The sequence below is a fragment of the Atractosteus spatula genome, chromosome 21 (assembly GCF_055471065.1).
Source record: "Atractosteus spatula isolate fAtrSpa1 chromosome 21, fAtrSpa1.hap1, whole genome shotgun sequence".
NCBI lineage: Eukaryota > Metazoa > Chordata > Actinopteri > Semionotiformes > Lepisosteidae > Atractosteus > Atractosteus spatula.
Genome location: NC_142726.1, coordinates 8,258,609 through 8,283,525, shown reverse-complemented (window position 1 = coordinate 8,283,525; position 24,917 = coordinate 8,258,609). Strand labels below are relative to the sequence as shown.

The 24,917-nt window shown below is 41.8% G+C and overlaps 1 protein-coding gene across 1 annotated transcript in view; it reads left to right on the top strand.

Annotated features, from left to right (window-relative positions):
* The window catches only part of phlpp2 (PH domain and leucine rich repeat protein phosphatase 2), a 49,357-nt gene that overhangs the window by 10,395 nt on the left and 14,045 nt on the right, over positions 1 to 24,917 (top strand). Inside the window, exons 4-14 of the mRNA XM_088938931.1 lie at positions 8,257 to 8,447; positions 9,903 to 10,028; positions 15,090 to 15,244; positions 19,124 to 19,270; positions 19,744 to 19,974; positions 21,033 to 21,235; positions 21,793 to 21,853; positions 22,218 to 22,313; positions 23,273 to 23,428; positions 23,922 to 24,122; positions 24,634 to 24,796. Coding sequence (XP_088795057.1) covers positions 8,257 to 8,447; positions 9,903 to 10,028; positions 15,090 to 15,244; positions 19,124 to 19,270; positions 19,744 to 19,974; positions 21,033 to 21,235; positions 21,793 to 21,853; positions 22,218 to 22,313; positions 23,273 to 23,428; positions 23,922 to 24,122; positions 24,634 to 24,796 — 1,730 coding nt within the window. The remainder of the gene's footprint in view (positions 1 to 8,256; positions 8,448 to 9,902; positions 10,029 to 15,089; positions 15,245 to 19,123; positions 19,271 to 19,743; positions 19,975 to 21,032; positions 21,236 to 21,792; positions 21,854 to 22,217; positions 22,314 to 23,272; positions 23,429 to 23,921; positions 24,123 to 24,633; positions 24,797 to 24,917) is intronic.

The window sequence follows — 24,917 nt, the reverse complement described above, 5'->3', positions numbered from 1 at the left end:
TACAGCAACACGTTTCTGATTTTTTTGCATAGGGAGGTTTTGATGGATTGGCCTAAGGACAGCGAGTTCGCACTTTGTTGTGCGCCGTGTCTTTCAGCGTCTTGCCCTGCGTGGCAAGGCTTGTGATCCTCTTAAGAGGCCTGATAGGCTTTACTTGTAAGAAAATGAGACCTGATGTACTGCATAACCTTCCTATTAATAACCCAGCCTGTTGCTGAGCATTCATGCTGCCTGCTAGCTCTGGCTACCTGGAATCACGGTCCTTTCTTTCTGCCAGGGTTTCTGTTCCTGGAGCCTTTGGTGGCCACAGTGACCACAACGCTGCACAGAACAGGCTGCACTGATGCGCCAGCTACACAGGCTGCCTCTCTCCTGCTCTCACATCAGACTTCGCAGCTGCTAAACCACAGACTCTAAGAAAAGAATGGTGCTTATCTATGCAAATATGCACTTTTTTAACCCTTTAAAAAGACTGAACCCAGTAAAGAGTGTGCACATTCTCTACAAAATAAGCAGTAATCGAATAGAACTTGGCAGGACAGTGTTTTAATTCGTTACCATAGTTCTTGTAAATCACAAAATATGTGACTGAAATGAAGCTTCTTTAAAAAGAGAATACACAATGTCCTCTTCAATATTTTGCCTTTCCTTTTGCAGTTGTGGCTGCTTGCGCTCATACTTTTTAGACAACTCTTTGGTGTCTAGTTGGTGGAATGTCTGCCTTTTTTTATCCTTCCTTCAGCTGCACCACAAATAGATGGGCTGCTACTGTGTTCTGCTGCTACTGTTTTCAGCCTCTCAATGTAATTCAGCTCCTGCAGTTGAAAAGGGCCTGGCAACAATGACTAGACCAACTCAAATTAGACATTTCCAAAGTTTTTTTTTTGTTGCTAAATATGTTGGGCTGGATATTCATTCCTGATATGTTACATTGCAATGAAAATGTCTGTACAGGGCCTGCAATATTCTCCAGGCTCTTCGAATTAACTCTTTGCTGTGTGTAGTGTATTTTAGGCCCTGTCATGTTTGGTGTTTAGATTGTTAGGCCCAGTTGTGGGATAGTGAGGACATCCAGATCCCACAAGGTTATCTTATGGAAAAGCAGTGGTGAGACAAAGTGCTGGGCTGACACTGGTTGTTTTGGCCATGAAACCACATATTTGGATGGGAAAGTATGGCAACTACCTCAGGTAATCTTCTCGGTAGAATCTTTTGAGGTGTTGGTTTCATGAAGGATTTCTCCTGCTAAGGAAGGAGGCCTGTCTTTTGCCTTGACTTGTCAGATGGCTGCTGGCTCAACAGCATTCTTTTCCCTTAGCTCTCAAACTGTAGGTGTCCTTCAGCCGTTGCTAGGGGTTACCACATTAGCACACCTGCGCTTCTGCCTCTGTTTATGTTGTCAACAGCACAGGAACATCTTGGTGTTTCTCTGCTTGTTTTAGTTTTAAACACAGTCCTGCGTTTGGAGATGTTTTGTTCTGTAACCTGAGGAGCATCGGTTCCGCATGATCATTGTTTCTGCATCGTGACTGTTAGTCATCACTTTAGAGATGTTAAACATGAAGATCATTTTGTGCTTGTTTTTGCTTTGCTTTTGAAATATGGCTGGTCTGAGGGTGTATGTGTCATATCTTCAGAAAGTGTGTATTATTATCTACAGTGCTGTCGTGTTTAATATACCAAGGCATATACTGTACTTTAAAAAGCAGAAATAGTCATCAGTAACTATTTCATAATTAAATGAAAACAAATGAAAAGCAGTGGGAGAAAAGAAAACTTAAATTCAAAATGAAGTATGTGGTTTCAAAGCAACACAAAGATGAAGTTAATTACCTCTAGGGTCAGCAAGTGCAGCTGCAGTTTATTTTTAAGCCATTTTCTGTTGCTGGATTGTTTCCATTCAGCCTGGTTGTTTTTTCCACAACAACGTCTCTTAGCACAGAAATCTGGCAGTGAACTGATGGGTTTGCACTGAAGCTGCCACAATAGCAACACAGAGTTAGCTGTAGTCCAGCTACTAATAGGGCTCAGCACAGCTGTCATAAATATATATAGGTTTGACAAGATTAGGTCCTAGTGCCTTTCAAGAGCATGCAGCTACTTTGTTATATGGCAGTGAATATTCATTAGTTTTTGCCATATCACTACACTTAAGAGGCAAAGCCATTTCTGAAGCATATAAAGTCATAGTTTGCAACCACAAACAGCTGTTTCACACTAATTAATTTTCATCAGTGTGACATTTTGAAATATTTTGATACAATTGGAAGCTGACTTTTGTAAGAATAATGCATGTATGCAAGTCTTACAATAAACACCTTCTAGGTTTAAGCTCTTTTTAAGAGCATGCAGTCACTATGAGTTATGGAAGTATACTTAGCTTGTGTGATAATAATATGTACTGAGAGGGATTAAAAATTCAGCAAATTCCATTCATTCCAGTACTGTATCTACAGTGCAGAAGACTGGTACAGCTACAGCGAGAAAACGGAACACAATCTGGACCTGTTGGGCAGTCATTTCTCTACCGCTCATCTTGGAGTCTGTCTGTTTTCAGATGAGAAGAATGTTTGATCCTATTTCAGATTTTCTGTTTTTTTTATTCATGTCCGTCCTTGCTCTTATGTAACAGCGTGCTAATTAACAGTGAAATGATGAATCACAAGCACATTCTCAGACATTATAGCTCCTATAAAGGTGTGCCCTCCCACACTGCTTGAGTTACCACTTTCTATGAAAACCTCTATGTTCAAACGAGCTGTTGATTGTACAGTGTGCCTACAGTCCAGTGGATACTACATTAGAGATGCAGGAAACAATATTTGTTTTGTTGCTGTAAGAAAGTATTATATTGCTGCTAAAGTTTTAACACTACCACGTGTTTTACTAGCTCTTAAAAATGAGTGATGTTCTGGTGTCTCGGTCTGAGTCTGCTGTCCCAGCTGGTCCCTCATAACCTGCCTCAGTCAGCAGGGTTACCTCCTGTGGCCAGGTTAGTGGAGAGAGAGGAGCCATCAGCTTATTCAGGAGGAAGAAACACAGGGCCTTGCGTCATGTTCTGCCATGCTACATTTACCTCACATCTTTCCAGGATAGAAAGAAATCCAAAAGAAATGCTGAGCTAACTCTTAAAAAAAAACTCAGGGTTGTGTGACAACTCTGAGCTTTGTAGTGCCGTTGTCTTATTAAGACAATTATTAAGACGAATCGGGTGTAAGCACAGCGTGACACTAAGTGTTTGATGAACATAGCGCAAAGAGGGTTTTTTTCTTGATTACGTTTTTATTAGGGACTGTGTTTTGTCCAATATTTCCAAATAAGAACATAAAGGGATTTTTATATAGCTCTGTTGGACTACATAGTTCCTTTTAACTGTCCCTTGTGATTTATCCCAAAAAAGTCCAGATTTCATGTAAGACTAAATGTAGCCACCTAACTGCCCTATTTTTATTTTATAATGTAATGACTGTAGTATGCATTGTAAATTGCAATTTACATTGTAAATTGCATGATATTTAGTGTACATTCATTTGTTTGGTCACATTTGTTATCTATACTGTATGTTTATATTTCAGAATATTTGCGTTTGTACTAATTTGCTGATTTCATTATCAGCAGATGAACTATTTCTGAAGGTCAAGCTTAATTTAACATTTGTTGTTGTAGCCGGTGACTACTGAGCTTAATTGCTCTACAAGTTCTGCAACAGAATGTACATTTTCAAATACAGGTGAGTCCCTTTTTCCTGGTAGCCAAAGGTTTCATCCAGCAGAACATCTCAGTATTTCAATGATTTGTTTGTTGTTAATTATTCCTATATCACGTCAGCGCAATGGTGATCAGTAGATATAAATCATGTGATTGCTTTTTATGTTTTATGATCTATTCGTGAGTCATGCTATCTCTGAACCTTGATACACCTATGATTTTTATTCATTTTTATAGTTTTAAGTTATCTAAAGGCTGATAAAAGTAAAGCAGGTTACCACACGATTTACCACTCTTTCAACATCTGACTTCTTCAGTGATTCAAAGTCATGATTGAAGTATGGATGGCTTAAATAAGGAGAATTGTTATTCCCAACAGGAAATGCAAGGGAGAGTACGCCTAGCTAAGAGTACAGTGCTGCCAAGTTATCTTTCCATTGGTTTTTGAAGCTAAAAATGGATGGGGTGGTACAAACAAATTCTAGTCCGAGAACCGTAGTAGCTGAGGAGCAGTGAGTTACAGTAAAGGATTGAGGATTTGATGTGCTTCTCATGTCGTTGCTCTGCTGTGGTCTCTGCTGTATCCAAAATAATAAGTTTCTTCGGTCTCTAGCAATTAATTTAATTTGTCCTGTTCTCTTTGGAATTTCAGGTTGATTGGTTCAAATCTTCTTAGCAACTGCACAGAAAACATTTGGAGACCATTTTTTCAAGCGTGATTCTTTCAATGGTACATGTGTTAGTTTCCTTAGAATGCTGCTCGGATCTGCTGTCATATAGCTGTGCATTACTCTAATCCTTATTGCTGATCTTCTCACAAAAGCTACAGCGACGGTTCTGTTTTTACCACTTGTCTGATGTGTAGCCAATTTGAGTTTTGTAAGCTTTTTCTGTCCCCTGTAAATGACCCTAATCTGCAGAATGGTGTAGAACAGAAAAACACGATTTAAAAATAAAGATAAAGTTGGTGATTGTAGATTTTTATCTCCATAGGAGGCTAAGGGTTGGAATAATTCTCTGACAACAGGGAAAGAAATGAATAAATGAGAAGATTTGTGATGCATAACTGTCTGCAATCCCAGTGAGATTCTAGTACCAATATTGTGATTTGTCTGAAAGTGTTCTGTTCGTCTTAGAGCGGTGACACTGTTAAATGTCCTAGCATATTTTCAGTACTAGAGCACTGGTACCGAAAACAGCTAAAAATGCTGCCATACATATCATCTGTGCTCCATATGGTGCCTTCCTCCATTAATGCTTAAACTATTAAGCTTTTCTCCTTATTCTCAAAGAATCAAGCTCATGAGTATTGGGTAACCTAAGTGCACTGACCCAGTGGCATCAGGGCCTTAATTTCATTCCCATACTGTCCTCCTGCCAAGCTCTTGCTCTAAGCAACCTTAAAGAAGACTTGAGCAACTTGAAATCCGCCTGCAAGTTAGGGTAGACTGCGTGAGCTCGGGATGGTGATGGGTCATGAGGCGTCTGCTGTGACGTCACTGGTCGCTGGTCCCTGTGCCAGGCTCTCTATCAAAGCAATTTGTGTGATCAGAGATGTACAGCTGCTGATTGCCTCTTCTGGGTGAATACAGTGGGCCTTCTTTTTGAAAAGGCTGTGTTCCTTGTACTAAATGTCAAAGTTAGGCTTCTTCGTAATACGTTTTAAGCAGAGTATGTGTTGGTTGTTGTGCGTTGTCGACTTAGTATAATCTTGTGAGCAGAGGAATTTTGATGGAGATGAATTGTAACAACAGTCCTGTTTTCTTCTTTAAAGAAATTGCACTATCATACTTGCAGGTAGCAAAACTGTAAAAATGAAATACAAATTAGAAAATGCTGTGTCTGATGTGGTTAGTGATAAAATAAAGACGCAGGTGTTTATGTTGAGATATTTACATCTTCTAGATTTAAAGTGGTTAAAAATGCAGACAAAATGCTAGGATATATAATTGAAGTGTAGGATTTTAATAAAGTATTGTTAAAATTATATAATGCACCAATATGGCCACACATGGTATATGAAAGCTGCCAGTCCAGAAATGAGCAACCAGATAGGTTAAGGCTTAAGGGAGTATTCTAGACTGACAGGCTGAAAGAATTGGAACTTTGTAGTCTTGAACAGAAATGGCTATGAGTGAACCTGGAGTGATTTGGTGATACTCTGTGTTCACAGTTTTGCAGTGAATTTAATCACAAATCGATTTGACAACATTGTTGAAAATGTTACATTTCAGTGCTTCGTTAGCACTTCAGTATAAAAACTGCGGCATGAATTGGGAGTGTATCCTACATTTGTCCTTCAAGACGTTCAGACTCAGAGTGCCGGCTGGCGTGCATAACGTGAGATAAGAAGGCTTCTTGTTAATCTCGTTGAAATACTTTTCAAGGGCAAAAAGTTTTGCTCAAGTGCAAATGGACAGTGTGGCAGAGTGCCCTGTGGGCCGGACTGGAGGGTGCAGTGACAATGTGGCTGCCACTAGTGGCCGCCTTCGAGACTTGCCCATTGTTGCTGTTCCATTTACACAGGGTGGCCAGCCACAGTTGTTATAGGGGAAAAAAAAAAACCTTGGCATACAGGCTGCAGCTACATTTAAATGTGAGTGATTGTGATGGGCCTTGTCAGTATTAGTTCCTCTGATGCTTCCTCTGTTGTTTCTGTGCATATGTGACATTTTTTAGAAATGGGGGATAGAAGGTGGAGTGGTGGCTCTGTGGCTCTTCTGCGCCTGTGGCTGGAAGGTTGCCGGTTCAAATCCCACGGCTAGCAGAAGAATCCTACTCCATTGGGCCCCTGAGCAAGTCCCTTAACCCCAGCTGCTCCAGGGGTGCTGTACAGTGGCTGACCCTGCACTCTGACCCCAGGCTTCTCTTTCCCTATCTGGGTGTCTGTGTGTCTCATGGAGAGCAAGCTGGGGTATGTGTAAAGACAAATTCCTGCAAGAAATTGTCTAGGGCTAATAAAGTGATCTTATCTTATAGGGGATTCTTCTTTACCACAGTGTTGACAAACAACCCTCTCCTCCCTCTCCCATATTTATGTTCTTAAATTCAAATGCATAGCAGTATTCAGTTTTCCAGTGCTTATTGCAGAGATCGACTTTGAGGATAACAGGTGTGAACCACAGGTTTAGTGCAAACACCTTGAATGTTTGTTTGGAAAAAGCTGCTGGAGGAGAATGACACAGACTTGTCGGACAAGCGGGTAGGTTGTGATGTACTTGGGGAGTAAGGTCAGAGTGTGCTTTGCCGCAGATCATCTGGAAGTGGAGCAGGAAATTCCCTAGACAGACAACCGGGGACACATCTTCCTACGTGCCAGTAGCTCTCGCTTCTCGCCTAAGTGTTTTTTTCAAAGACCATAATACTGCAGAACCAAAACACGAGTGGCTTGGCATCTGTATGGGTGTGTGGGATGTTAGGGCTGTCCTGTCGGCTTCCTGCTATTCTCCTGCACTGTCTGTGACAGGCTAGTACTCACCCTCTCCACTTTCCCAGCAACACGCTGCCTTGCGATGGAGGATAGGCTCAGAACACTGCAGCAGCGGATCTGCGTCCCACCGAGCTGCACAGTCAGGCCAGCTGCCTTGGCGTCAAGACTGTGGAGCAGTGCCTTCAGCAAGGGGGAGCTGAAGAAGGAGACAAGGCTATCGATTAGCTGCTTGTCGTTTATTGTTAGATAAGGTTGTTCTTTGTTAGATTTTCAATCAATACATAGGCAAAGTGGCTTATTGTTCACTTTGCAGTTCTTGCAGTTATAAACACCGAAAGCCCAGGGGGTCTCACTCCTCGTTTGTTTTATGAAAGCACAATTCAGAACTGAGAATTCGGAAAAAAAAAACATTTAATTGTTTAAGCTGCTTCGAGCTTCCGTGTATCTCAGCCACCTTCAGAGGCATTATTCAAGGTGTCCTTGAGCTTCCTTATGTATAAAGGCTTGGCAACAGAACCCTTCAGTGATAATTAGCCAGAAATCAGGTCATTTAATATAAGCATGACAAAATCCTGATTTGTTCTTCAGCTTGACTGATGCATCTGGGTTAGCGTATTGCCACAATACTGCCAAGTTATACTTTATTTGAAAGGCTTATTAAATTGTGCTTTGTTTTTGAAAAGCATTAAGTGTTGCTGCTTTAGAAAAAGGCATGTCAGCTTGTATCTTGGAGAACACCTGGTCCAACATCATTTCCTGCACAGAGTGCTCTGTGAGACATTCATTCAAAACATACTTCTTTTTAAATATCAGAGTCGCTCGGAGAAGAGATCACAATCCCTTTACTTTCTTTAGTGCTTATTATGACGGAAGCTGGCCATCTATCTCATGGACAAGTCATTTTGGGCAGAGATGAAAATGTGTTGTGTAACTATTGTAACTTATTCTTAAGTACTATATCGGAAAGGCACTGGAGTGGAAAATATTTTCTGAATATAGGTTTTCTGCAGGTGTCCAAAAGTGGGAAGGAATGCAAATGTCTAATGAATGCAGAAAATCACCCCACAGAGAAAAGCTTGTGTGGGCTGACCAGGCCTGTGTTCCCTTTGCTTTCACAGAGAAGCCCCTGAATGCCGACCAGCTGGAGCGCACTCTTCTCAAAGGTGTGTTCAGCGTGCGCAAGGGCAAGACGCAGCTCCACAAGTGGGCGGAGAGGCAGGTCATCCTCTGCGGCACCTGCCTCATCGTGGCCTCCGTCAAGGACAGCCTCACTGGGAAAATGCACATCCTGCCTCTCGTGGGGGGGAAGGTAAGGGAGTTGACCCCAATCCAAGGCAGCACTTCCAGGAGCTAATTCCCAGTCAGCTGCCATGAGAGACTAGGGAGGTGAAGGAGGCCTGTTCTGAGCGCAGAAGACATGTTTATGACTGACTATGTCATGCTGCACATTGGTGGTGGTGGAGGGGAGTCCCTGTCATTACCTGTAAAGCGCTTTGAGTGGAGTGTCCAGAAAAGCGCTGTATAAGTGTAAGCAATGTTTTTTATTACTTTGCATCCAAAAAATTTAGCCTGATGTTGTTGTTCATAAACTAGGGACCAGTTTTGACTGCTGATGGACTGTACGGATTGTTATTTATGGAAAAGAGTGTATGGTTTCTTGCAAGCCCCCGAAGCAAAGAGGAATTCCTAGGACTGTTGTTGCAGTTTCCTAGTGAACGCCTGCCGCACAGCTCAGAGCTGAGCAACTGTCGCACGAGTTGGCGTTGGCACGTTGTGTGCACCAAATCACGTTTGATTTCTACAGATTGTGATGTACAGACAAATAAAGAATGGAAAGGTACATAAACGTAATGTTGAGGTGGATATAGATATGAGTGAAAGTGATGACAAGGACTCGCAACAGGAGCAGATCTGCGAATGTCTGCCCAGATAGTGGTGTTGTTGAGTGAGGGGTATTGAAAGTGGTGTGTAGGTGAGTGTGGGGTATTGAGAGTTGTGTAGGTGAGTGTGGGGTATTGAGAGTGGTGTGTAGTTGAGTGAGGGGTATTGAAAGTGCTGTGTTGTGGAGTGTGGGGTATTGAGAGTGGTGTGTAGTTGAGTGAGGGGTATTGAAAGTGGTGTGCTATGGAGTGTGGGGTATTGAAAGTGGTGTGCTGTGGAGTGTGGGGTATTGAGAGTGGTGTGTAGTTGAGTGAGGGGTATTGAAAGTGGTGTGTTGTGGAGTGTGGGGTATTGAGAGTGGTGTGTAGTTGAGTGAGGGGTATTGAAAGTGCTGTGTTGTGGAGTGTGGGGTATTGAGAGTGGTGTGTAGTTGAGTGAGGGGTATTGAAAGTGGTGTGTTGTGGAGTGTGGGGTATTGAGAGTGGTGTGTAGTTGAGTGAGGGGTATTGAAAGTGGTGTGTTGTGGAGTGTGGGGTATTGAGAGTGGTGTGTAGTTGAGTGAGGGGTATTGAAAGTGGTGTGTTGTGGAGTGTGGGGTATTGAGAGTGGTGTGTAGTTGAGTGAGGGGTATTGAAAGTGGTGTGCTGTGGAGTGAGGGGTATTGAGAGTGGTGTGTAGTTGAGTGAGGGGTATTGAAAGTGGTGTGCTGTGGAGTGTGGGGTATTGAAAGTGGTGTGCTGTGGAGTGTGGGGTATTGAGAGTGGTGTGTAGTTGAGTGAGGGGTATTGAAAGTGGTGTGCTGTGGGGAATGGGTTATTGAAAGTGGTGTGTAGTTGAATGTGGGAGAAGCTCGGCTGCACCGTGACGGCTGTGTTTCCTGCAGGTGGAGGAGGTGAAGCGCCGCCAGCACTGCCTCATGTTCAGCTCGGCGGGACCTCAGGCTCAGACCTACTTCGTCAACTTTGACACTCTGGCGGACTACCAGAGGTGGCATCGACAGGCTTCCAAAGTGAGCATTGCCTCTCTGTGTTGTGTCAGTCATGGCAGATCCCAGTAACCAACCTGAGTCTGGTGAGATCAGGTTAGAATGTGGCTTTTAAAGTAACACAAATAATAAAGATATAATTTTATTTATAACACCAAAAAACCTCCAAGGTGCTGTATAATAGTACATCTGTACAGAATACAGATGAAAAAAGTAAAAAGGAAGCTGTGAAAATACAGTAGACTGAAAAGAGCACAACTAAAGTATATAGTTTTTGAGTGAGTTTTGTAAATATTGACTAGCAGTCTCTAATGGATTCCTCAGACTGAGTGCTGCACAACACTACTCTGTTACTTATAATGTAGAACCTGGATCTCACTGAAGAAAGAATGCCTGAATCAGCAGATATCACATTAAGAACATAAGGAAGGTTGCAAATAAGAGGAAACCTTCAGCATATCTCACTCATTTGCTTGTTTAGTAGATAAGTTAATGTAAAGGTTAGTCCAGATGATTCTTAAAAGAGTTTAGACTTCCACAACCTGTCTGGAAAGCCTATTCCAGATACACACAGCTCTTCATGTAACTATTACATCATAGGAGACTATTCTGTGTCCTAAATCAATTTTCTATCTCTTGCCCTAGACTGAAAAAAATAACTCTCTTAACTTATGAAATACCTTTTTTTGTGCTGTGGGGAACAAAACTGAGCACAACATTCACAATGAGGTCTTACTAGTGAGTTATATAGCTCAAGCATGACTTCACCTGATTTAAATTTCTCGCTTTTTGCTCTGGACCTTGTCGTTAGTTTTACTTTTTTATTGCTTCGCCACACTCAGTCTTGATGAGAACGAAGAAGAATCTAGATAAACACTCAGATCACTTTCTTTTCCCACAGCTCTGAATCACTGCTGCGGTATGTAAAATGTAGACTCCTACTTCCTCTGTGGATTACCTTACATTTGTCAATATTTGATTTGTCATCTTTCTGCCCTCTCCATGATGTTGTCTTTTTTTAAATTCCCTTGACGCTATTTTGTTTTCCCCACCCCTTATTTTTATTTTAAAATTTAGAATCCCTGATTATTTTTGTTTTACCCACCAGATTTGTAATAAGTTGAGTGATTTACACGTCCCAAACCTCGTGACCGCACACGGGGGAGAGTGAGGCCGTGTAGGCAGACTCCTCCAACCCACCCCTCTTCCAGCCACTTGTCTTTTAACACGTCACAGCTACCACGCCCCCCAGAGGTTAAGCAGAGACTGGAGAAGAGAAGCTCCCCTCAACAACAGCACTGCAGTTCTACAAGCACATGGGAGGCTACATACTCCCCCGTTTAGTATTATTGCAAATCTAACTAGTTTGCTGGCTATACATCAGTTACATATATCAGGGTCAACATCAGGCCTACAATGGATTCCTGCTGGACAAGTTTAAAGTACACTCTCAGTGTGACAGTGTGTTCAGTGTACTGTACATAGAAGGGGAGTTCTGTGTTGGGTTTTAATGAGCTGGCTGCAGAATACTGACATAGTAACGTCCACATCTAACCTATTGTATATCCAAAAGGGCCTCTTCAGTATTTAAGTGATGAATGAAATAGTTCTTTCCTGTAAGTAAAGCATTGTTAAAAGCCTTTTATGTTCTAAAGCAGGGGTTCAGGGTGCCCTATTCTGATCCTGGAGGCCCTCAGCTTCTGATTTTGTTCCCAGCGCAACTCTGTTACACAATAGAATCTTTAATTGAATTTAATAATAGGATTCATTTGAGTTATGTGATTGTGTTCAACTCTTAAATATGTTTAGGATTGCCTTATAACTCTTGCATTTCATAAGTAACCATACAGTTTTGGTCAGATTTGATGTAGTAACAAGATTTTGGAGCCAGAAAAGGTTTGCACATGTTCCAATCAAGCAACTTGTTAGATCAGTTAAGGCTTCAGTTAAGGACTAGGTTCCAGGACTAGGACTGTTCTAAAGAACTGAAACTTGATTTTGCTATGCTTTGTTTTCTGTGATGCCACGACAGGAATTTACCCATTGATGCAACACATAATTATTCCAGTCCATTCTTCCATTATGACCCCTTTGTCCATCAGTTCTAGAAATGTGGCTGTTTGTGATTGCATCTGCTCTTTGCTAACAGTTTCACACTGCGCCCAGTCTGTGTGCCTTTTTGTGTCAACCCCCTGTGCACTGACCCTTGCTAGCTGGGTGGGGGACTTGAAAGTGAGGCTTGGGTTCCCAGCTCAGCTTTGATTAAACCAACTTATCACAAGGAGCATCGCCCTGTGGAAGAGGTCGTGCTCCAGTGGGACCAGCAAAGCGTCTCTTTCTCATTGCTCATCTTCCCCTTCTCTAATTAACACTCACTCTTGCTCCATGCAGCCGTTGCAGTTAAGCAACCATGCAGAATGGCAGATCAGATTGGTCAGATGGAGGCATGTGGAAATGTCTGGGTGCGGAAATGAGATTTTATTCTCTAAATGATGTGCTGAAAGCTCCTGTATTGCAGGGGCACCGATGGGGGGCTGAGAGAGAGGGGACGAGAAAAGAAAAACAGAATCGTGGTGGGTCTCATGCCAGGCTGGGCACAATGTTGTCCTTGTGTGTTTGGTTGTTTGATTCCCTGTGCCTTTCTGCTGCCAGGGGGTGATGGACACATGCCAGGAAGTAACTGAGTCTGCTTGCCTGGGCACTGCATCTAATGGGCACTTCCACAGAGAGCCCTGCTTGCGTCCTACAGCATTGTACAGTCTGAAGGCTTCAGGCTGCTTGATGGGTTTTTAATCATAAAAGCAGCCTTTTAAAGCAAGCCAGGAGGACATCATTCTAATGTGCCAGAAATGTTGCATCAAGAGGTTTTTTTTTTTGTATGGAGTTGCTGTTCTTCGCCTCTGCCCCCTCCCCCCCCCCATCCCCTCTTTTCCAGGACAGAAGAACTCAAGCAGAATAGATGCAAAGCAATAATAGGGATTGCACTGGATTGCACTCTCTCTCACAGGTTTTCTCATCATTGGTGCAAAGCCTCCCCTGTGTTCTCGCCCCGTAGTTCTGGATTCTTCTGAATTAATGCCCTGGCTTTTGCGATCAGCCCTTTGATCTGGAGTCATGTACAGCCGGTAACAGCTATCCGTAAGAAGCACCTGAGGGGAGATATCAAAGAACACGGATTAATGTAACTGCTGCTCTTCTCTGCACTGAGAGACAGGGCAGTCTCACTTTAAAGGACATACAGATTACCTCAACAGAAGTGCACTAGTTTTTTTCGGTGTATGTTTTTATGCTACAGTCTCTTTATCAGGTCAATGTGTTCCTGGTACTGCCTTTATACTGGACACCGCAGTGTTGTCCTATTAAATGTCACTGCTACATAAGCAAAATATCTTGCAAAATAATCAATACATTAACATTTACCTTTAAATTCTGTTAACTCCACTTTGTGATGCTTTAGTGTATGTTTTACCTCTAGATTATGCAGGCCTAATTGTATCAGTATAAAACGAGTATGAGTAGTATGTTTTACACGTACCTCTGTTAGACAGCAGCCGATGACAGATACAGTATGCTTCTGCCCCCTGCTATTGACATTTCCAGTCTGAAGCCCCTGGATGGTTTGACTCAGCAGAATCCAGTAATTCCATTCTTTTCACACCAGATAAGATATATATGCAGACCCATTATCAAGTGATTTTTTTTCCAAACTACATCATTTGTAAGAGGGATTGTAAATTGCTGATTTATTTTCAGTTGTGATGCAACACTAAACACAGCGGAAAAGAGAGGTTTTTTTTCTCTTAACTGCATTGAGTCAATGTAGATTAACCAATTGTAGCGAATATATCAGTTTGAATATGTCAAAGTGTACTGAATATATCAGTTTACAGAATATAACAGAATGCAAAAAGACAAATTCCTAATGCAAGAAATTGTATATGGCTAATAAAGTGATCTTATGTTATCTTATATACAGAATATTTCTGTGATAATAAACAGAAATTGTTTGGACTGCTTAAGTCCTTGTGTGGAACAATGGATGATAAACCTAATTATTAGTCATGCCTATTTTTGTCTCACACACTTGATAGTCAGCCATGTCGCTTTCAGAATCTGAGTGAAATTCCAAGTAGATTGTCTAGGAATTTACAGGTACTGGAATGTGTAGCCCTGTTAGAAGTAATATAAGCCTGTTGAGTCAGGCATTATCGGCCTCCTTATAATCAAAAGTTTAAATATTAACCGGGTTTGACTTTGATCGGTTGCGTATTGAGGTCAGATGGTGCAGGCATTTAAATCCTGCAGTCTGCAGTTGATTAAAGGGCTTTTTTGTGTACAGTTGCCACTGTTACTGTAATTACATAGGATTATAATACATTTGTGTGGGTGTGTGCAAGGAAAGGAATGGAAAGTTTAGACACATATACAGTAGAGTATAGCAGGGGTTCTAAGGAAATAAAGTTGTAAAAAAAAGTATGAGGAAAGTACTTTGAATATGTCAGTGCTTTTAAATTTTCCAGTAAAATTAATTTCCGAGGGAACCGGTATAAATGTTTACTGCAGTGTATTGTTATAAGAGCGCATTAAATGTCCAGTAAAATACAGTGGTAAAATCAAGGTAAAGCTCAGCGAGATGTGCCAGAGTGTGAGACAGCCATGGAAAACAAACTGCATCTATTGTACAAACATGGTAAAAGTGGAATTATACCATGTGGTTTACCACATTACATGTTTGGAAGGCATTTTACAGTGTTTTTGTTACTATATTGTAGAGTTAGTTTTGAGTTTTCCTTTTATAATTAACATTCGCATGCATTTTCCGAGTGGCTTTATACACTCTTAAGTGTCTTATGTTAAGGTCATGCTGATTAGTGGACCCCAGGAGACTGAAACTGCTTAGATCTCTCAGTCATTGCCTCACCAGGAAGTGTTCCAGCTTGTTGTCCCAAGGGAAGGCCGAAACAAGAGTAACATTGCCTGCCCCCTCTGAAAATCAAGCGTGTGACGGCGCTCTGAATGTAGGGCTCTCTCCTTGTTCACCTGCAGTAGTGTTAACCCTGAACGCGTGGCCTGACTTTGTTGCAGGTGGTATCGCAAACAGTCAGTCTGGTGGACCTGTCCTGCTACAGCCTGGAAGAGGTTCCAGTGTACCTCTTTTACAGCCAAGACATCACGCACTTCAACCTGCGCCACAACTTCTTGAGGCTAGAGGGTCCTGGGGGCCTTCACAGTCTCAACAGGTAAGAGCTAGAGCCTTCTATTCTGCCCCCCCTCAGTGGGAGCTTCTAATATCCTGTGTGTCAGGATATTCTGAACGGATTTTGTTGTAAAAAGCTAGCAATCATGGTTGAAGACTACAAGACTGTTCTGTAAGTCAAAATAGTTATGCTTTGTTAGATGACACAACGGTGTTGGCGGAAGAAATGTGGTGATTTTGCGTGAGTGCTGACAGGGTTAAGGAAAAGGGGAAAGATGTTCTTTAAAGGGGAGGAGAGTGCTTCTGTGCTCTGGGAAACCTGGAAGAAAGGGAGGGTGTTTACACATCATTGCGCTGCTGCCAGCCTCATCCGTATATTTAGTAACGCTCCGTCACATTCTCGGCAGAGCAGGGAATCCAAGAAAAGGGCTTGAAAGAGGGAGAGGGAAGCAGGCTGATGAGATTCAGTGTGTGCCAAAGCAGACAGCCACCTCTGACCCTCTTGAACATGAGACAGAATGATATGGATTCACTGACTGCATTGTAGTGAGCAAAGTGCACCTGCAACATAATTGCATGTCAATTGCCTTTTATTCTGTAGACGTTTGCTTTTTTTCATTACGTGATAATTTATCGACTCCCAGTAAACAGTTTACAGTGCAACTAAATATAAACCCAGGACCTTGCTTCCTAATTGGAAATGAGCATGGTGAATAGATTTAAATCACATTTATTAGCCAAGATTTGCTAGAATTACTTATATCAGATTCCCTTTATTTATCTCTATATCTGTTTGTATTATGATCTTCTAGTTATATTATAAAATAACTGTCCTAATGCACTACTTATTCAATTTTAATGACTCGAGTGAAATGGGGAATTACTGGGCGCAGTGGTTAGCATTGCTCCCTCGCAGTGTCTTGGCCCTTCGTTCAGTTCCTGTTTTTTTGCTGTTTGTGTCTTCTCCCCATGTCTTTGTGGGTTTTTCCTGGATGCTCTGGTTTTCTCCAAAGGTCTACACACTGACTAACAGGTTAATTGGGCTTTGGGAAAACTGGCCCTTGTGCGAGTGCAAGTGTCTCTGTGTGTCCCGCGATGGACTGGGGGGACGTCCCGTCCAGGGTGTGCCCTGTCAGGCTGGGATAGGGCTCCAGCTCCACCCTGTATTAGATAAAGCAGTGAGACATTGGATGGATTTCTTTTGAGACTTGATGTGATGAAAATTGTCCTGGAAGCTGAACCAGGCTTTATTAACTTATCCAGAAAGATAGGAAAGTTAGAAAAAAATACTTTATTGTATTTGTGTGATTATTTATACCATTTAATTGTTTTTATTATTCAGCATTTTAACTACAAATCACATTGTTTCACTGCAGTGAAGTATCCTGGGTAAAAGTTTTTATAATTTTTACTTACTTTAAAGCATAGTTCTTATTTCTTAATATACTGTATATGTTTCTATATACATTACAGTTATTTCTCTGTTCTAGCATGTGTTTCTATTCTATTGACTACTTATACTGAAGTGTCTAGGGACGAACATGAGCATTGTTACACAAGGCTGACAAGCCCCTCAGTAAATTACTGTACATTCAGGTTCAGGTAATTAGAATTATTGTTCCTGTGAGGAAGGAAGCTTGGACAAGACTAACTTCAACTATGTGAGCTTTCAGAACTTTACATGTGTGACCTAGGTCATTATTTTGCAACCTGTTTTGGTTAGATAATCTTAGTCATTCATCCATGATGAAAATACATTTCTCTGTGGAAACATCAAGAGCTCAAAGTAATGAGAAGACAAAAGCAATCTGGGGGAATATGAGAGGATTCATTTGCATTTGGAATTACATAAGGAATGAAAACATAAAAATGTTCTTTGTATACTGATGTACAATGAAAAATGCTGAAAATGATGTAAAATTGCTGAACGTGGACATCTACATTGTTGTACATTGTTCTTAACATTTAAAATTGATGGCATTTATTGTTTGAGTAGTATTTTTCCTTAGGATAACATAATACTGAGCTCAAGTCATGCTATTTCATAAAACCCCTAGGTGCTCAGTATTTGGTATTTGAGTTGTGTTAATATTGCCAAAATAAGCTGATTAAGAATCTGTGTAAATTCTCACGTTTCAAACTGAAAACCTGTCATGATTCGTGGATTTGTAGCTTTTGTTATTGCTGTATTCAAAGGCACTGGCTCTGTGGGTGCTTGAGCCCTGAAACACAGGAGGGGGGGGAGGTGCTGGGTGCCCACTGGAGAATGTACTGGACACGCTGTGTGACTCAGTAAAGGCGTTTGCCCTGTGATCCAGGCATTGCGGGTTCGAGCCCGCATCATGTCACTAGCGGGCTGCGACCAGGATTCCCAGAGAGGTGGCGGACAGTTGGCTGGGTTCTGCCGAGGGTGGTGGTGGGGTGTGAATCATCCGTGGCCCTTGGCAAACAAGGCAACCCTTGGGCCCTCTGAGGTGCTGGCAGGTTTGCGCTGCTATAGGCAAGAGCCGTAACGCTTCTCCGATGGGTGCTGAAGCTCAAAACTGGAGATTTCAAAATTGGATCGGTACAACAAAATAAAAAATGAACCTAAACTTTTTTTGGGAAAAATTCTGTATGAGTAATCATTCGGGGACTCATGATTCAGAAAATCCTTTAACTAACACAAGAACAGCAAAGGATATTATTATGCTGTGTTTGATGGCTGAAGATCTCCTGGCGGCTTTTAGCGACCAGTCATTGAAAGGAGTGTGTCTGTGAGAGGAGTTGCCGATAGATTGAGATGTTCTGCTTCAGCAGTCAGGACCATCACATCCATCTGCCCGATCACTTTCAGACCGCAGTGGCTACAGCAGAAGGGTTAGAAAGAAATGACCTTCAGCAGACTGACTGTAGCTTGCCGTGATCTGCATGTGTAACAGCCAGCCGGCTGCATCTGCACGGGAAGAGCTGTGGGTCGTCCCACAGCAGTCAGTCCAGGGCTGATCAGGCCTGTGTGTCAGAGCCGCTAGGATTGTGTTTGTAACTCTGGGAGTAATACCCCAAGTGAACCTGATAGAGTTTTTTTATTTTTATTTTGACAGTGTGTTACATTTCATACTGAAAACTCGGCATGATTCTGGAATTTTGTATGGCTATGTTCATAGACGCTGACTCTGTGGGAGCTTGGGCCCTGAAATATACCGGGTGGAGAGGGAAGTGGGGCTTAGATTCTTCCAGGAAATACATTGGATGCTGAGCACTCTCGCGATCCCATGTGAAGTTCTACGGACGTGTTGTTTATGTGCCTTCAGTACAATTCAGATCTTATGGTATACACCTATATCAGTTATCCTGTACCACTATCATGCCCACCCTGTAGTTTATTCTGTATAGAATAACCCCCTTTAACCCCCAGCTTCCAGCTGGAACCATGTCACACTGAACAGTTTTGTAGCATTAAAGATAAATAACAATAATAATAAGAAGAAGACTTTTTTGAGTACAGACGTTGTTAGAAGTGCCTTACCCAACAGAAGGACACTGTAAATGGTAAAGAAGAAAAAGAGAAAAAATACAATAAAAAAGGCTTTCAGTGATCATTTTGGGTAAATGCTGTACATACATTTTCTTCTTTCTTACCGTTAAAAACTTCAAAACAAGCATAGCCAAGTATTGCATTTCTTTGTGCATCAGTATAAATTGATGCACAAAAAATACATATTTTCCATTCTATATTTTATTCACCTGAAGTTCTGCAATGGAAAAAAAAACAGGATGATAAGGAAAGATTTCAATTCGCTTGAAATACCCAACATAACTGAAAGATGCAATTGGGCTGTAAGTGTGTGAATGGGATGGGGCGTTCATGACAGTTCTGAATACACAGCAGGTGAGCTGTGATTGGTGCGGGATATTAAATACCAGTTTTGTTGTTGTCTAGGTTTTCACAGTTAAAGAGCTTAAACATCTCTCACAACCGACTGGGCTTCTTCCCAGAGAGCATATGTGAGATCCTAACACTGACGGAGCTCAACCTGTCCTGCAATGGTATTCATTCAGTCCCAGTCCAGATAGGCAACCTGCAGGGGTAAGTAAGACATCTACTACTTTTACAGGAAGCTCTTAGTTTTTGGTAACATTAATTGGAATCTAGGGACAAGTTTCCTTTTACCAGGCTGAATACGCTTTTCACTTTTTTGTCTGATACAATACTTTTGAGCTACAAATACTTGACACGTGTTCCTTGTTTAAAACTGTCCCTGCCCCTTTCAGTGCTGACCGAAGGGTTTATTCCTACTTTTTTCATATTAAGGTTCAGTTAATTAAAACCCTAATTGTTACGTAATTGCATCCAATTTTTAAATCATATTTGTTTTAATGCTTGTGACACTCTACACTGGCAGTTCTACTTATGATGAGTGTTCATGATGTATGGATATTTCGATAGCCAAGCCTGTTTACTCTTAAGGACAGGTTTAAGGGCTTTGAAAAGAGTGAGAGGGATTAGAGAAAAATACGTCTGTGCAGTGGATGAGAAATTCAGCCTTTCTTTTTGCTCAGTCTACAGACACTGGCTTTGGATGGGAATTATTTGAGCTCTCTGCCGGAAGAGCTGGGTGGGCTGTCACAGCTCTGTAGCCTGGGGCTTTCCTTCAATGACTTCTGCCAGATCCCTGCTGTGCTGGAGAAGCTGAGTGGTGTTGACAGGCTGGCCATGGCCGGCAACCAAGTGGAGATACTGGACCTGGGGACCCTCGGCAGAATGAGCCACCTCAAGCACATTGACCTGCGGTGAGGGAGACCTGACACGCCTTATCCCAATGGATTCCGGGAAAATACAGTGTCTTGTGCCGGAGGGAGTTTAACATTCTAAAGCCAGCGTCACACAACAGGACTCGACACGACTTCTAGTCGGAGAGCATGTCAAATTTAATGACTGCAGTTCCTGAATCTCGCCACCTTTTCTGTCCTAGAGGGTGTCAAATTATACGACTGGGAATCGCAGGGGGTGACTAATTGCACGATTCCCTCACGACTGTTCACCACGGTTTCAAATCTCGTGCTCTCTACTACAGCTCGCTGTGATTTTCTTACGATTATGTAAATGAAGGCTACGACTGAAAATCCTAGGAAAAGCTGTGTAGTGTGACGCCGGCATAAGTAATTACTGGATCTGACAGGAAATTAAATGATGGAGAACAAAAATCTTAAGAGCCAAGATACAGAACTCATCCAAGAATTATTTCATTTTGATGATGTATCATTAAATGTACAGAAAATGTATTTTTTGTAATAATGCTGAGTCACATGCTGGCCTTGCCATTATTGCTTCAGACTCGCATCTCTTGGGTACTGCATTCCTTTCTAGGCTGTATTCCGTGTGGACATTGCATGTTCTGTCTGTGTTTGTGTGGGTTTCCTCTGGTTGCTTTGGTCTACTTTCACGTCCCAGAGACATGCTGGCAGAGTGTGATGGGCTATTTCAAATTGTCAAGGGGTGAGAGCTGTCATACAGTAGGCACTCACTCCCACCTTGTGAACTGCACTTCTGAGATGAGCTCTGGGTTGCAGCAACCATCACCAGGAAAAGCAGCTGTGTGATTTTTGTAAACAGTGACAAAATACTTATGATCAGTTTGGTATCAGGTTGGTTAAGGAAGCATTTTGTCAAAAATGTAGAAAAGTGCATCATCGTTATCTTTGAGTTAATGACAGAAGCAATTAAAGATTGCCTCGAAAGTCATGTAGCACATTCACATGCCTCCTCCCATCTCAGGTGTGGTGAGTTGTATGGTGCAAAGCTGTATAAAGCAGTAAGCACAGTGGCTCATCATAGCTTTCCCCATCAGGCTGAATGGGCTGCACTTGGTGGTGAGTGAGGGGCTGGAGGCACTGAAGCAGGTCACACATATGGACCTTCGGGACAACTGTCTCTCTGAGCTGGACCTCAGCTCTGCTGGATGCCTGGAGATGCTGCAGTGCCAGAGGAACCGCCTGGGGGTGCTCACGCTCAGTGGCTTCACCCTGCGATCACTCTACGCTAGCGCCAACTGTAAGTCACTGCTTGTGCTCCTGCTCTGCCAGAAAGCAGACATCTTGAAGGTTCTTGAGCTGACAGCTGGGACAATTCCACAAGCATGGGACATCACTGCCTAGAATACAGCATGTGGTGTACTTGTACAACTTGTGCGCTTTGCCCTGCACTCAAATCAGTCATTTGATTGTAGATGTGCATCAACCTGCATTGTCTACTACTCCATTAGTAAACTTTAATCCCATTATATATGTTGGTGTGTTTATCAGGTCAAGTTGATATAAAGCCTAGTAGGACAACTGACATAATCTGTCAAACCCTCCTTACAATATTATTTAAATCTCATTTAATAACTTTCTAAAACATTATTGCTGTCACTCACTACCCAGAAAGGTTAATAGAAACTAAGTATAGCCATATTAAGATTAACCATTTAAAATGCTTTTAAAAAGAATGCCAAATTAGCTGAAGAGTGACGTCAGAAAAGTTATTTATCAAAAAAAGTAAATTTATTAAATTCATCCACTTTGTTCTGATGGATCTAATTTAACAACTGTGTGATTTATCCCATGCAGGCCTGACCGCTGTGAATATTTACCCAGTTCCAAATCAACTGACGCATCTTGATCTCTCTCAGTGAGTGCCTGTTTTTGATTATTTTTATAGGTCTTCTATAGATTCTCAGTTCTCAGTTCACACCATTGGGCACAAGAGTCGGGGGCCATATGTTTGTATATCTCTGTGTAGTCAGTGTAGATGAAATCCTGTACTCAAGAGCTAGTCTCAAGCAGCTGTGGAATGCATCAATGTTGAAATAGCAGGCAAAATGTTCAATAACATCCAAAAGTTTTCTGATGTAAGTTCTCAGATCATTATAGAGAAAGTTTTTTCTGGACTCAGTTTGCAAGTGGTGGCGTGGTATTTTTATCTATAAAGAGCATTTAAGTTTTGCATGGCCCTTTCTCAGCCAAAATGTCTAAAAGCCTTTTATTGTGTGCAGGAACCTGCTAGAGTACTTGCCTGACTGGGTGTGCGATACCAGGAAAATAGAGGTGTTGGATGTCAGCTATAACCTGCTCTCTGAATTGCCTTCCAGGTGAGTATTCCTCTCTTCTCCGTTTGTCAGAGTGGCTGTGTTAAATCTGTCCATTTTTTGGTCCAAACCTTTATTTAAACAAAGTTCATTTACAAGTGTGTGGACAACTATGACTTGATGAAGAGACCCAAGACATTAAAGCAAATACACAGAAGTACATTAATTCAAAGAATGGGTATCGGTAAACTTTAAGGCAGCTTTTCAGTTCTGTCACATCAGTGTTGATTATCTTACATATATGTATTTGCTGAAAAGAATCTGTAGAGTGTTAAAGAAACCTTCAAAAAGAAAATGTATAACTAAATCCAAGTACACAAAGTAACATTCTCATGGGAGATAACCTATTGTAGTGGACCATTATGCTTATTGGTTAACTTTATTTTACCTTAGTATCTAACAGTTTTATATTATCAAAGAAAGCATTTTTTCCAATGTTACCGTACTATATTTTTAGCATTCTACCGGTAATTTATCAAGTTCTGTTTCATGAGTCAGCCTTATTCGGGAAACGAATGAAGCAGTGTCAGCATGAAAAGAACAGAAATAACTGCAAACAGCAGTTCATCTGCAAGCCGAACAAAGATTTCCTCTTCTCAGCCAAAATGAAGGCACTTGCTGAACTTGCTGGCCTTATCCCGTTTGTGTAACGATCAACAGCATTAGCGTAAAGAGTAATCTGTTCGTTTTGCTAGACGCAGACATTCCATGAATTTGTTTATATTTTGTTTCATATGACGTTTCTGAAATTCTTGTTCCCACAGAATTAGCTGCAAGTCCAGTTATTCTATCCAGTTAATTGATTTGAGTAAATTGCGTTCTGGTTCATGTATGTTTGTACGTACGCTGGTGTGGACAATGGAACGTAGAGTTTGGCTTTAGTAACACTTCCTTAATGAAACACAGCTTCATGGAAGAACAATTATGCAGTGGAATGTCTTGGGCTTTCTTCCTCCCGCTAGGCTTCTCAGCAGCCTGAGCCTGAGGAAGCTGCTGGCAGGCAACAATCAGCTAAACATCCTGCCTGACCTCCTTGACCACATCCCTCTGGAAGCCCTCGACCTCCAGCACAACAAGCTGGGCGAGCTCCCAGAAAGCCTCTTCTACAAGGCCTTAAAGTAGGTCACCCTCTTCCCCTGACAGGTGTTTAGATCACCACCTGGACGTTTGGTTTTTAGAGTCCCACTTTAACTCCTTCAAGGAACTTGGCTTTGTTTTAACAAAAGTAACATTTTTAGGCCGAGGCAGTGCTAAACAAGTACAGTCCTATTTTAGATCTTGAAGTTCAGTGTCATTATCATTGTTGTTTTCAGTGCTGTAAGATGATGCTACACATCATGGTCTAATTGTCCACCTCATAAGAATACTCTCCATATCCTACCTAATAAATCACAATCTGTCATGAAGCACTTGTGCTTCTGTTGTAGAGCACTTAACAGTTGGTCTGTTACAGCAACTAATTATCTTGCTGTAAAATGTATTTCCGCTACGAAGCTCTTTTTACAATAAGTGTTTTTGAATGGCTGTTACTAGTTGATTTATATGCATTGATGCTTCACTTCTGTGCCTTGAGACAGTGGCTGTTTTTATGAGAGGTCTCTTCCTCCTTAGCCTGAGGTACCTGAATGTATCAGCCAACTCCCTGGAGACTATTCCCCCCAGCAGCCAATCAGAGGAGAGCCTCAGCACCCTCCAGGAGCTCTTCCTCACAGGAAATAACCTGACTGAGCACTGCGCCGCCCTGCTGGTTGGACACCAGAATCTTCGAGTGTTGCACATTGCTTACAACCAGCTACAGTCCTTTCCGGCCAGGTAGGGAGCAGGAGTAACTGTGTTTTTGCCAAAGTAATAGTCAGTTTCACCTCAGGCTGGCTCAAAGGTAGATTATTTTTTACAAGTCTCAAATAATTAAAGGTTTTTGCAGGGTGGTAGTAAATGTCTGTAATGGACATGTACCCTTAAAAGAAAGTATAACCCCATGCTGCACAATGTTAGAGGTGTAAAACTCAGACTGCTGATGATTTTGAACTATATGCCGTCTCTGTGACAAGGTTAAATATGATTTTGCTGTTTTTCTAATATTAACACAAGGTGAGAGCTGTTTAAATTAACTGACAGGGAGAGAGAAAACTAGCAAAAGCTTAAAACTTGATTTCTTTCCCTAGTTAAAAGAAAATGGAATGCTTGCACATTATAGGTGTGACAACCACTTGATCACAAGCACATCCTTTGGTTTCAGTATTAGAGACCAGCAAAATCATATTGAACATGGTCAATCTGTGTGTGAATGTGCAAGTGAGTCTTCTGCGTGCCTGTGTTTTAGCAAGCTGACAAAGTTAGAGCTGCTTGAGGAGCTGAATCTGAGTGGCAACAAGCTCAAGAGCATTCCCTCCACTGTGTCTGGCTGTAAGAGGCTCCACACTCTGGCTGCACACTCCAACCACATCAGTGTCTTCCCAGAGATCCTCCACCTGCCCGAGATCAAGGTCAGGCTGTCTCCCTTTGTTTTATTGCTGTGTGATTGTCTGGTCCTGATGTTTTATATTGAATAACTTTCCTTTCTGTAGACATTGAAAGGTAAAATTGCATAGTAGTTAGACTTAGTTG